The sequence below is a fragment of the Anopheles marshallii genome, chromosome 3 (genome assembly GCF_943734725.1).
Source record: "Anopheles marshallii chromosome 3, idAnoMarsDA_429_01, whole genome shotgun sequence".
Taxonomy (NCBI): Eukaryota; Metazoa; Arthropoda; class Insecta; order Diptera; family Culicidae; genus Anopheles; species Anopheles marshallii.
The window spans coordinates 50352217-50366306 of NC_071327.1; the positions used below are offsets into that span (position 1 = coordinate 50352217).

At 41.3% G+C, this 14090-nt stretch overlaps 1 protein-coding gene across 1 annotated transcript in view; it reads right to left on the minus strand.

Annotated features, from left to right (window-relative positions):
- Window positions 1-397: 397 nt before the first annotated feature.
- The window catches only part of LOC128715317 (semaphorin-2A-like), an 81716-nt gene continuing 68023 nt past the window's right edge, over window positions 398-14090 (minus strand). The window contains exons 5-13 of the mRNA XM_053810200.1: window positions 9106-9213; window positions 6497-6634; window positions 6172-6304; window positions 3038-3394; window positions 2734-2962; window positions 2309-2645; window positions 719-1035; window positions 537-645; window positions 398-460 (exon numbers count right to left, since the gene is read on the minus strand). Coding sequence (XP_053666175.1) covers window positions 398-460; window positions 537-645; window positions 719-1035; window positions 2309-2645; window positions 2734-2962; window positions 3038-3394; window positions 6172-6304; window positions 6497-6634; window positions 9106-9213 — 1791 coding nt within the window. The remainder of the gene's footprint in view (window positions 461-536; window positions 646-718; window positions 1036-2308; window positions 2646-2733; window positions 2963-3037; window positions 3395-6171; window positions 6305-6496; window positions 6635-9105; window positions 9214-14090) is intronic.

Sequence of the window (14090 nt, forward strand, 5' to 3'; positions counted from 1 at the left end):
GCAACAATCCACCCATCTGCTAACACCTGCTCCTAACGCTGACATACGACGAAACATTGCTACTCACAAACGGGGTGGGCGGGGAACTGTAGGTTTTTGACGCTTTCGGGTTTTACTAGACACGCTAAATGTTCCGTTTACTCTTTGCTAAAGTTTGCTTCTCGTAGTGTAACTCGCTCCTGCTAGGTTGTTATCTTTCGTTCAATATTTTGTTTTGTTTGTGCATTGTCATAGGATTTCCTTCGCTTATCACAGACATTGTTGTTGTTGTTGTTGTTTTGCTTGTTAAAATGTAACGATTCCTGTTGATGAGGCGCTTGGAACCTAGGGGATGTCAAAAAGTTTTAGATATTAGTTTTTTATTCTTTCATCACGGCCAACTATCGTTACCTTATCATCAAACGTTTCCGTTGCCTTGGTACAGGTCCAACTCATTGTCCTTTGGGTTTGTTGAGCATTGCTGTTGAACAAATAGATAAAGCATAAAGATCAGTCTAAATCCTACATCGTTTGTAGAAAATCTTCCTATAGCTTACCGATTGCTTCGCTTCCCATCGCTTCAAGGCGGATTTGTATCGTTCGAACTCGTGGCACCAATCGGAGTAGATTTTTTGATAATCGTTACCCTTGCTCGGAGCCGTACACCTGCAAGGATAGTTAAGGCAACCGATCTAGAGTCTGCCCACGTGGAACATCAATGACTGAGTCCAATACTTACCGATGAGCATCCACAACCAGACTGAAGCTGCACAGTAGCGAACCGCCGATATAACAATCGTACCGGCCACTGTCCGCTTCGTTGATCGCAATCACCACCAGCCCACCTTCGGACGTTTCGATGTGCTTGGTAACGCTGTACCGTACCTCGTACCGGCCACGCTCCTTCGAATGATGGTACCAGGTGACCGGTTGGTGCTTCAGGATTTCCGGTACCCGTGCGAAACACCCGAGATGTACGCTCTGCCCGAAGGTGACGATAATTTTCTTCCGCATCACGTTCGTGTCACAAATGTCCGACGTCCGGTTGCCAACATCCTGTCGTGTTAGATAAAAAAAAAGCGAACGGTGTTAAAGCGAACATTTCCACAGCTCAGCGGTGGATGTTCAATTTTCGTCAAATCGTCAAATTTTCCAATAATCGTGATTAAATTCGGTATCGCTTTTTAATGCGATTAAAACGGTTAGATAATCAGCACTCGCCGACGGGCGCACTAACCCGTTGTGTACTGGTCTGGTAAGGGTTTTATCGGGACGGGGAGGAACCCTTTTAACTCCGGTTTTCAATTAACGATACATTATGCTGATGGCGCCATGAGGACGACCACCAATCGTTCTAGTCGAGCGTTTGGGTGAGCTAGCACATTTTTTTTCTTCGTTGTTCCGCTCCGGGGATCGATAGTGGTCTCGTGGTGACGATCACTGGTTATGGCCCAATTCTAAAAATCAATTTCATCGTTATAGAGTGATTGCACACGTCCCGGATTGCTGCGGCCCCCCCTCAATTGGTTTTCACACGACGCAAAACAGGGGGGCAGGCGGAGGGACGGAATTCCAAAAGGGATTTCGAATCGAGCTAATGTATCGACAAACCCGAGAGGGAGTAATTATTCTAATCATTACACCGGCACACCATTCAACCTTGGGATGCCTTTCGGTTGGTCGCATGGGAAAATGTGCACATACCACACTAGAGCCATTTTTTCCCTAAGCGTCGTCCCTAAGCGCGCGCAATAAAATTGAAATCGATACTAATAAATACGTGCGAGCCGATGGGTTTTAGGTGCCGACAGTAGGGTAATTGTGAGGTGTTCGATTTTCCCCCCCCCCTCCCCATACTGATATGTGCGTACTAATGGAATCGAATGAAAATGGTGGCACACTGTGGATGGCGTGAAGCACCCGGGTATGAAGAAACGTTTTCAGTTACGATAATTTCGATCGATGCTGAATGCCACAATTGTTACGTGTGATGAGTAATTATTTATTTGTGCATGATTTTATGTTAGCCTTTTTATGAGCGGTGAATAATTTCATTAGCCTAATAGCTAAGGTTTTTGTATTTGAAATATGGTGTTATTTTTCAATTTTAACTATTGAATAGCAACAAAACTATGAAGCTTATAATAAGCAGTGAAAGAGTTACGATGGTTTTTGCATTAAAATTGCAAAACAACAGTGTGCAAAGCACTTGGGTATACAAAAACTCCTAAAACTATGCAATTTGACGTTCAAAACAATCTAATGTGAATGTTTCAATTCGTTGTAAAATAGTTCACCGAGTGTTCGCCGGTATGATTGGTTAACATACCTGAAGGAATCCTAGTTGATATGGTCTACAGCTACCACTGTCGCGATCCCAGCCACAGTACGGATCCTGTACACACCGGTAGCAGCTATCATACCGTCGATTACACATAACCAGATCGATCTGCTTGATGCGCGAATCGGTGCCAATGTACAGCGACTTGTACCGCTGACTAAGCCGCATCACCTGAATCGCTTCATTAGGTGCCACATCGAAAATGTCCAACAGTTTTGCCCGTGATTGTCCATCGTGGAAGTACTGTACCACTTTGTAGATGCGACCCTCGTTCGTCGCCAGATAGTACACCAAATACTCCTGGTTAAGGATGTCGATACTAATCCTGTAATGAAATTTAAAAATTGTGTTAATTAAAGTAGGCTTTAAGGTTTCAAGGATTTGTTTGTGGTAGGACATTGGTCGATACTCACTTGTCAACGACCAGCTTCGTGAGGATGAGATCCCGCTTGTAAAAGACAGGATTACCATAGTCATGGGTGATCGCACGATCCATCAGTGGGTGTGATCGGATGAAGTTAAGTACAGCGTCCGGTAGTGTGGTTGTATCCTCCACACATGTTCCAGGTCGGGGTTCAGGTATCTTGGAACTCATCACCGGTAGCCAGGCGGAGTTGGACGTTGCTTGTTCTTTGAATTTACCTATCAAAATAAATATCCCATTCGATGAGTGGAACCCATTCACAAAAAAAAGTCTGCTCATGCACTGTCACCTACCGGCGAACGCGGAATGGATTTCTCCCAAGCTAAAACTACACACGGCCGATCCCACCAACCCGTTCGTGCTGGTCGTGAAGGTAGCGTAGAATCGCGTCTTATCCGTTGGCATCTGGTACACGTCCTGGATCTCGTTAAAGTAAAACGGAAATTCACCCGATATGCTGCAGTTCAGCCGCGCCTTCAAATAGGTCGCCCAGTTCTGGTTGAGGATGTTTTTGCCACCGGTGTCCTTCTTGCAGACGCGTGCCACCCGCGAGTACACCGCCTTGCCGCAGTTGATGTACTCGACCGCTATTTCACGGAAAAAGAAGTACACGTACTCACCGATATCGAACGATCCGACAAAGTTGGGCTCTGCGAAGGAAGGAGCAGAGAAAGCAACGCAAATGAAATTATCATTAACAGGTGCAATGCTCCATGATGGGATGAAGGCAAAATAACTCTATAATAAATAAATCCAGCTTTATGTTGTACGAAACAACTGCACTGAAGGTGCACTAACGTACTCTGGTCAGGGTTTTTTGTTTGTGTTTTTTGTGTTCTTATCCAACCAGAAGGCAAATAAGCTTAATTTCTCCGGAGAGCAAAGTGCATCCGGATCGTGGGCTGTGCTTCGGGTTCATTTCCATTTGCATGCAGCGGTTCTTATTGCACTTAGCTTTTGCTACGAAGGATTTATAATGAAGTCGTTGCGTTTCAAGCGGTATCGCTTTTTACCCGCTGCTTCGGTTTAAAATTGCTTCGAAGAGTAAAAATATTCTACTGTGTACAAACAGATGAACGACTAGCGGAAAAAAATATGCAAGGAGAATGATTTGTGAGTAGAAAGTAGCCAATATTCCTGGGAAACTTTAAAGTTCAAACATTTTCTTTAGTTAGTGAAATCTCTGCAACTAATGATACCTCTGTTGTGTCCAGTAAATTCCACCAATACCTCCAATTCATTCCTTCAAAGTCGTAAGTTACCATTCCTTTTTCTTCAATTTCTGGTTAATTACAGCCAAATATGTCTCTATTCAACGGGGGTTTATTTGTAGATTCAGGTGGATTGATATGAATTTTACTCCATTGTCGTTGTTATATTATGGGTCGTAATTGCCGTAATGGCTGCTTGCTAGATCTTGCCAAAACATGAACTTATAAATGGTAAAATTCGTTAGTAAAGATCCGAGTTCGGGTTCTTATTCTTCACAAAAACGCTGGTCTTTTTACCGCATGAGCAGAATCCTTGCCAAATCATGAATGTTTTTACCGTATTTATCAACGAACACAAGTTTGAATACCTTAGGGACCTTTCCGCGAGCAGAACCCTTATAGAATTACACCCTCGGCATTTGTTTAAAATCGGCTTTCACGTAAGTTTCTCCGTCCATCAAAAGCCAACCATGCGGTTTTGTTAGTACCTAATCGTACCGCTTCCGAGGCCGATTTCTGGCCAATATTTGTTGTTTGAGGTTTCGGATAGGATGTTTACAGACTCGTAAACACTTAAATCCCGCTCGGCGTAAGATTCAACGTACAGTAGAGCGGTCAGCGTTGAAATTATAAAAAATTAAATAGTCCGAGTCCGACGTTTACCGATTAGAGACAGAAAATCTCCTTATACTGTTTAATCTACAATCGATTTAGGCAATCTGAGTCGTTTTTCCAGCTCCTGAGTTGACGCAAGATGTCTGTGCACAATCAATTTTCACTTCTGCTTTTGCATATCGAATAACTCAGTGGATAATTCATGAAATTGTCTGTCAATTGGACAAATAGAAAATGTTTAATTTGACAACGAACCGCTGTAAAAAATGTTCCTTTTACAACCCCTGGTAGTGCCACTGTCGTTGAAACCAAGTGCCCCATTTCTAAATGGACTAAGCCTTAAGTAGGGAACAAACATACAATATGTATTGTACTTTATTGAACTTCATTGAAATATTCTTGAAGGTTGTTTCCCAAGTCTGGTACAAAATGAGCGTCTAACATTGCCCAGAAATGGCTGACAGCACGCTGTAATCGCTAATCATAAGCTTCTTACATAAACATTGGAACTCCCATGTAAGTTACCATCCAACAATGGACCTAAACTCCCATAAGTCATTGCTCAGATGGTCCACCGTAACGGGATGAATTCAAAGATTGTTTGGTCGAGCGTTCATAAATCCATAAACCTTCACCCAATGGGTGGGCCGGGATTAAGATCATCGTACCGAAACAATACGCCCGTAAGCCGTTTCGGGAGGGAAAGGATGCTGACCAATTAGGGGATTGTTTGCCTGTTTGCTCTCCGTACCCTGTACGAGTCGGCTGTATTTGTCTTGCGCTAACGTACGATTGCTTGCGGTTTTTCGATTGTTTCCGCGGCTCATGATTTTAGGTTTTCGAGAGCAATATTTCAAAAGCCGCACGCACTGAAATAACCGGTGTTTCGCCCTGGGTAAATAGAAATTTGGTGTGATTTTCGGTGCATCCCGATCTGCCCTTTGCTTGCTCACACTCGCGGTTAAACAACCAGGGATGGATGGCTGCAAGAGGATCTTGAGCGAACTAACGAAAGCGCACCACTTCACTCATCGCAGTTAATTACCTTCAATGAGATAAACACTTGCTTCCAATACGGAAACAACCAGCAGAAACCCTCACCATCAGCTTTTCATCCAGCATGGGAATGGGTACGAAACGAAACGGGATTTGTGGTTGCAAGTTTAGCTGAAATGTTATGTGCTTTGCGGTTTTTGACTCCCGCAACCGAGAGAGCAACAGCAGCAGCGGCATATTTGCATCATTCGAGATGGTTACATGAGAGGCTGCACGAAAAACGGCTAGTTTGTACTGATCGGAAGCACGATTACGGCAGTGTTGGTCCCCCCAGCGTATGGGCAAGGTGGGTGGGCATCAAATAAGCAGCGCTGTCACAATCCAGTGTGCAAATTGATAAATGGCCAGCGGTCAACCAGCCAAATGCAGCGTGTGATGTTCTGGGTACCGGCGGTACGTACGCATGCAGTAGGTGTACCGAGGTGCTCTAAAACATTCCATTACATTGGAAAAGAATGATGATTATCAGCAGTGGGAGCATTGCAGGAAGCACCGGGAAACATCCGTAGAGGGGAAGAAAATTAAGCATAATAAATTATACTCACTATCCAGCCACTTGGAGTCGTACTTGAGCGTACGCTTGAAGTTGTACATCTTCTTCCCGGAGGACATCTCGTACAGATCCGCCCGGAATATGACCGTATCCGCCTTGGTGAACTCGGCATTCGTACCGGAGTACTGGGGATGACAATGAGACCGAGGGGTGGTAATAACCAGGATGGGACCGAAGTGAGGGAAGAGTAACAACATGGAAAAATTAACAAATGAATCCGTTTTTGTTCCAGGGCGGACGGGGTGGGCGAGTTTTTCTTGTTCCTTGTGCCCAGTGCAATGTTGCCCTAGATGCAGTTGGAAATGATTAGCACTTACCAGTGCCGGTAGACCACCGGGATTGCCTTCGTGCACGTAGATGGCGGTCGAGTTGTCGATGGGATCGTAGGGACACTTGGCAACACCGAGGCCGACCCCGGGTACATACTCTGACCGTGGCAAGTGAGTTAAGTTTCGCTAAGGATGATAGATGAAAGGTAGTAGTTAGTTAACTGTGTGCACAGATTGAAACTATTCATTCATAACGCCTTGTTAATGGAGGACAAAAAGGAACGGGACTAGGAATTTGAGTGGAACCACCAAAAGCTTACATTTATACTGTGTAATCCGTTACAAATTGTAAATTAACCCTTATACTTTGTAGTGTCCAAAATTTGAGTAAAATTAACAGTATTCTGTACTACTTTTATTAATTAGAATTAGAGAGTATTTTGCTCAAAAACACAATAACATTGATTATAATAGACTTTTTTAATCGTTAGTTATCTCGATTTCTGAAGATGGCTGGGACATAATTTATTATCATTTGTATTATTAATTAATTAATTCATGTCATGGCCGAGTTCACTCAGGACAAGGTGACTTTTCACTGTTTGAAGAAGGAAATGCCATCAAACGAATATAAATTGTTCAAAAAATTAAGCTACCGTTGGTTACAAGCAATACGGCCTGATCGTTCCTTTCGAATAAACAAAAATAATAATAGTGTTAATAGTGTCTGTCTAATGCCTCAATTTACATAATGTGACATTAGAACTCGTAAGTAATGATTTTTTATTGTAGTATCACCCAAGACACAAACCCTAAGCATACAGCCCTGCCGATCGATATTAATAAATAAATCACAGACACAAAAAAATAAAAAAATGGCCAGCAAATAATTTTTATTTAAATCAACGGAAGTAATTTCATGCAATACAAAACACAAACCAAAAGAACATATTAAATAATGAACAATACTTAGATATTTACACTTTTTTACTTTATCGGTTCTCCTATTACAGTTAAGTCTCTTTGTTTCATCAAATTGTTTATATGTCTATTGATTTTGATGTGAAACGTTGCTTTACATAGCGATTTCCTTTTCTTGTCACTGCCATCATTACAACAGTGTCATGTTGCTAATAATAGCAAAGAAAAACACCCATCCGAATGATGATAGCAGGAAACAAATGTCCCTCGTCACGCATCTCTATCGCACCAGGAGAATGGTGCCCACCGGGTTCTCTTATCTTTCGCTTTCGGCTTGAATTATCACGTAATTGATTTTTGAGCACACTCGAACGGAAAACTATGTACTGCTATTTTACACCATCAAGCACAGTTTGGCAAACATGGGCGGGGTTTGATTTCGCTTGGAAATAGTTTCACGCTGCGATCGAGCGTAGATGCTGTAAGGGTCGAAAACAACAAAAAATCCGTATACATTCTTGAGCGTGGGAACCAATCCTATGAAGCCTGAACGTACGGACTCCACCGAGTTGTGATGCGCGATGAAATCAAGTGTAAAGGTTCGTTTCCGTGGAAAAATTGCCCGCGGTTTTTGGCACGTTTTGGCGCATTACACTCGACACTAGAGACGCGGAATGCACGCTGTTGGCTATGGAAAATTTAAATATTTATTGCTCTAGCTTCAACTACAACTTCTGTAGTGTGTTTGGTAAATCTTTCGCTTCATAAAATACCTGAGTCGATATGGTTGTGGGAAAGGAGGTAACAAACCACTTAAGAAGGATGCTACAAACGAAGGATATTATATCTAAGAATTTAGAACACATCAAGTTAATACTGTCGTTGACGCTGAAATTTGTTTTTTAAGCATGAGTTTTTGACGTCGCCAACTTGATGCAATCAAATTTTAAATTTAGGTTTAAAATATGAGTTTTGGGATTGGACACTTCTAGAGCTAGATATAATTGAATCATTAAAAGCGTTTAGAACTTGAGGCATTAGAGCATTTGAGTTTTAATGACTTCTAGAGGCTTGGTAGCCAAAAGGGGCTAGAAATTTAACCGATTTTGTATTGAATCTGTCGTTACTGATTGTATACACAATTGATTGCATACTAATAATAATTGCGGGAGAATGCGGATAATGCCAGAGAAATCCGCTCATCTCGAATATCCGCGTATCTTGATTTTTTTTAAATATAAGTCATACATAAGTCATAGCATAAGTTTATGAGTCGTATTAAGGGACCGAATATGTATTGCCACGTTACAAAGCATTTGCATTTTCATTTAATTTAATTTTATGTTTCTTTTTTTCAAAATTTGCAATGAAATTTTACGAAAAGTGATGTTTATGATGTAACGTGTTTTTGGGATAATTTGAAATTTGCTGATTCGTAATTTAATTTTACGTTCAAAAATTCGCGAATTGTCAAATTATAAAAAAAAACCGAATATCTTCAAACCCACTTAAAGCGAGAAACGCGTTTATTTAATCCTTAATCGACAAAAAATTAAGATGATCTCATTTTGTATTCATTTAGAGGCAAAAATACATGAATAAATTATAACAATATGTGACTAAGAGACAAACATTGGTTTTGAAACAACATTTTGCGGCAATGAAAGTAATAATTGGAAACATATAGAATATTTCGTTCAAGGTGTAAACCTAGTACAACAAACGGTGCTACTTACAAATATTACAACATCCTTTGGGCTGTGAGCGTTCGTGCCACAAATGTAGAGCCTCGTTCCATTGTCCATTGGCTGAATGACTCGAATGTGATTTTTGCAATCAAACATCTGCAACGGAAGCGAACGGAATAAAAGAGTACATTAGTATACTAATTGGTGACCGGTCGAAGTGGGATAAATTACTCGCGTAACCTACAATTGAGAACAGACCATCTCAACCCTCCCGCCATCGATAACTGTTACAAAATTATAACTTAAAAACAAACAAAAAAACATCGCCACACGTCAACAATAATTTTCCCTCTTTCCTTGGAAGCTAGTACGAATGGGGTATTTATTGTTTTCTTTTCTAAACCCGAATTATATAATTTATTGGTACCGGAGAGTTATGAAAAGCTCTATCGGACGGGGTTAGCGAATGAAGTAGGAATGTGCCAAACGAGCGACATTCAACTGCTGCTGCAGTGCAGTGTGCAGCACGAAATGGGAACCGGAAAGGTGCCGCCATTACGTCTGAATGTCAAATCAATTATACGCGAACGGGAAGTGGATGATGTAGAATTAGCGAGTGCCCTCAAGCACGAAAGCTTAAAAACTGAAGTATTCCATTTTTCCCCCTTTGGCTTCCTAGCTGTTCATAAATGAGCATTCACTTTGCTGCGTTTTTGTTTGGTGAAGGTTCACGAATGAGGTTTGTAGCGTTTTGTTGCGTTTGAGATGCAATTCTTGATTGCATGAGATAAAACTGTTTGTATCAGCATGGATCGAATGGGAATACAGCATACATTATTTGTTCAAACTAATATCTCTCCGATAATGTATTTAAATGAAAAAAAGTAAAACAATGTTCGTTTTGTTTATATACAATACTGTAGCAAAAATGTGTATACATAAATCGCACACTAAGCGACCATTTTGTCCTGTCTAACGAATTTGTATCGCAATTAAACTCTCCAGTGCTATCCAGATTAGGAAGGAGCCCAACAGGATGCAGCATGGATGCAATTGCATGCACTCTTCTGGCGCCGGCTGCGAGTCCACTTAAAGGCGCCGTGAACCAACACTCTAGAAGAGGCCACTGAATGTTTGCCACTTGCTTACGTTCGTTTATTCATTTTTTTCTTAACGCTGTTAGGTTGCCCCAACCGAAACCTCTGCTTCGGTACCTTCTATTGGAGAGCCTTACGGTTAACAGATGCACTAAAGGAACCATTTTCTCTGCATGCGATATAAGGTCGATCTGCGCGGGATAATGATGGGGACCAAGAGAGAAAGAGCGAGCGAGACAGTGCGACGCCAATCTCCTATACGGGAGGTGTAAAAAACGCTAGATTTTAACCATGAAAGGAAACGGTTGTTACTACAGCGTACCCTAAAAGGTGAAACTAAAGGGCACACTCATGGTGGTTGAGAAAGATAAAGCGCAGCGGTAATGAAACGTCGGTGGCTTATACCTTCGTTTTTTGTTCGTATTCCTCCGAGACATCTTATCCACGCCACTCGAAGGTGAGCGCACCGTCACTGGCTGGATTGACGCGTGGCGGCAAGCCTCATTCTCAGTCGCGCGTGCTATTATTCTGTGCTTCGGTTTAATTTCGATGTAATTTAATTTTAATATAATTACAGCAGCAAACGCATCCATTGGGAACAAATATATAACCCTACCCACATCTCTGAACGGGTTTATTCTTTCATTCAGATTATGATGGCACACAAAGTTGATTCTGGATGGAATTTGGAGGGGAAAAAACTATCCTTTCACAATTTCACAACACCCTCAGCTCAAAGATGAATCACTAGGTACCCAATGGGACCTGTACAGTGTAAGGCTACCGGCAAGTTCAAGGGACTTCCCACTTTTGTGCAACACACTCACCAACACAACATGGCGGGAACAAATGAAACACCGAGAGTCACAAAAATCAAGATGGCATGTCGGCTTTTATGCTGCACATCATGTAGCGTTCGAGCATTATACTGGTGAGCTTCATCCACCATACATCATCCAGCTCAATGTGAGGGAATTTTTTTTTTCTCGGTATAAAGTAGCCGTTTTCTTTCCCACCGGTACATAACACTCGCTGGATCTTTACGGCTTCGTTCTGGTTGGCGATAATTGAAGGATTTCGGTGGAGCAAAGATCACTAGAAAGGATATTGCTGCATGAGCTGTTTTGAAACTGACGGGAGAAGTAAGATTGGTGATGGTGAATAAAATAAAATAAAAACACACGCAAAAAAAAACCGGTCGCTCTGTAAACAACCAAATTAGATAAGAAAAAAAGTACACGAGAAAAAAAAACTTTAATCTTCTTTCTTAGTAAAAAATTTCCACTTTTAACGCTGATCACAAGCTCAATGATTAAGCCTTGCAAGAAGTGCGGGTTGCGTTAATTAAAGTTCTTAAACGTTTTGTAATCACGATACCGCACACCGCCTCTGTTGTGGTTTTAAGTGGCTTGAGTAGTAATGAAAGGCTCACTTGCAGTTTTGAGTTTAGAGTGATTGCTTTGGTTTTTTCCCCGTTTCTTATACCATTCTCTCAAGTCGAAGCGTTTGAAGTGATGGCGTTTGTTTCAATTATTACTGATTTATTGTACACTGATAGAGCCACACACAAACCGAAGCACGAAAAATGTAATCGGGAATGGACTGAACGATAAAACAGATTTATTACTTTCGTGACGGTGTGGGGCACGGTTCGGCTGTGTGAAAAAAAAGGAAAATAAAATTTTGATTTCATCTCTGCTTTAAATGTAGTCGATCGAAGGCAATTCCAAGACGGTACCGTTTTGTGGGCATTGTCATCGTCTTCGTGCAGCAATCAATACTACCAGCACCGAAGGCTATATTTATCCGTTCGAGAATGCATCCCCATTGTTAGACAGTGGGTGGACAGCGTTTCTGCGTGGACAGGATGCGAGGGAGGATTTTTTTATTCGGCCAATCATAAATTTTTACGATCGTTCCATTGGCAATGCAATGGGGAAGGTTGGCGAAATGAATTATGAAACGTGTTTCAAGTGCTTGCTTTTCGGAAGTAACGGACAAACGCGACTCGGTACTGTAATGGATTATTTCATAGGAATGGTAATAACGTCATAGGTTTGTGACGGTAAGGCGAGGGAATGGCGAATGTTTAAGCTATTGAAACATAAAATATGGCCTATGTTCCGAGAGACACAACATGAATCGTTAAATAAAATGTAAAACATTATAGTTTTAAAATAAATTTCAACATGAACATTTTCCATTGAACTGCATATTAAAGCGACCAAACTTGTGGAACAGTGTTTTGGGTGTACGAGTAAGTTGGAGGCATTTTTTCTCCAAAAATTTGAGGATTTTAAATAAACAATTTGTTTAAAGCGTTTGTAACAGGGATAATCCATCGGCAATTATTTCTTTTCAAATAGTTTTTTTAAATTTGAAATTATGAATTGCGGGTTTTGGCCAAGCATATGTCCTATATATATATATTTTGTGCTAAGTAAATGAATAAACAAATACGATTATTTTGGGTACACTTCGCAATCATCTGGGTTTTTGCATTGACAGATTCATGGAGATTCAATCATTCATCTTCATAAATTTCCGACAACGACAGCAAAGCCTATCGCACTTTGGTATTAAAGAACTGAAGTAACATTTCTCGTGAATGACTCCAGTTTGACATTCCAGGTAATAATGTACCGGTGACATAGCCTTTTGTGTCGTTTGTAACATGTTCCCTACAAATTAAAAATCGTAAAAAATTACGAAATTTGAATCATTGAAATATAATGGCTACAAAGACCTAGATCACATTGAACTGGAATGTCTAAAAGCTAATATTTTGTTCATAATACACATGAACTCGTAAAGATAAACAGTATAACGTTGTCGATTTCAAATTTCATTTCGTAGTCCGAAAATTTTATGTGCTTTTTTATGTTATTCAAACGAAGTTGCTCCCCAATCACATCAAAGCTTCGTAGAAACGATTTTGGATTCCAGTACGCACATCGCTCATGATAATTTTTCACGTTCCAAAATTGGTGTTAACTAATTTTATACACAAAGCAGCTGCTGTCACGTTTAGGTATAAACTTTTGCTAGAACGTAAAAGGGAAATTTATTTGATTGTTTATATAGTTTCAATCAAAAACCAACCATAATGATTTACGTACCAACGATCATGTTGAGTTATATTGATCGTCAGTCAGCACAGAGAGATGTATTTCTCGCACATAAAACCTTTTAAATGGAATAAATTTTACCACAATACATCTTTCACCAGAAACGTAATGAACCATTCATCGGAATCTCGCATATCAATCATGCAACTCTACAAACGTTACGTCCGAAAAGCCTCATAAAATGCTGACCATAAGCTGTCGAACACGTCGCCAAGGCTGAGGATGGTGTCGAGTCTTGAACGGCTACCACCGTTAAGCGATGGAGGCTCGAAAAGCTCGACAACGTGTCCCGGTGGGAAAAAAGCAACCGGCACGATACACACACACAGTAAAAAGACAGAGGCTGGATCAGTTGAAAGCTATCCGTTGTTAGGCCGGCATTTTGTGACTGTGTATATATGCGTATGGGAATTCCGTGCTGCCCTGTGTTGGCAGCAGCATTCGGTTTAATGGGTGCTCCGGCCAACAACGGAATCCATGCCATAATCGAACGAACCTTAAGACCCATTCCAGCCCGGCCACAGCAGCACCGAAGAGAAGCTATCAAGCATGAAACAGTTGCAACATTGTACGTGATGCATTTAAAATAAAACGTGAATAATTTCGAGTTCTCTGTGCTTATGGAGGTGCTGGTAAGGATGGTCACGGATAAGGAAGCGGTACATGGTGCAGCAGCAGGATGATTCTGGCCCGTTGCCAGCGCATTCATGCGCTTCCCGAACAGTGGTGGTTGGTACGGTGCAAAGTGCTACAAATTTCTCCCCATCCAATCGGGATCGTTCTCGCAATCGTATGCCGACGCGCGACC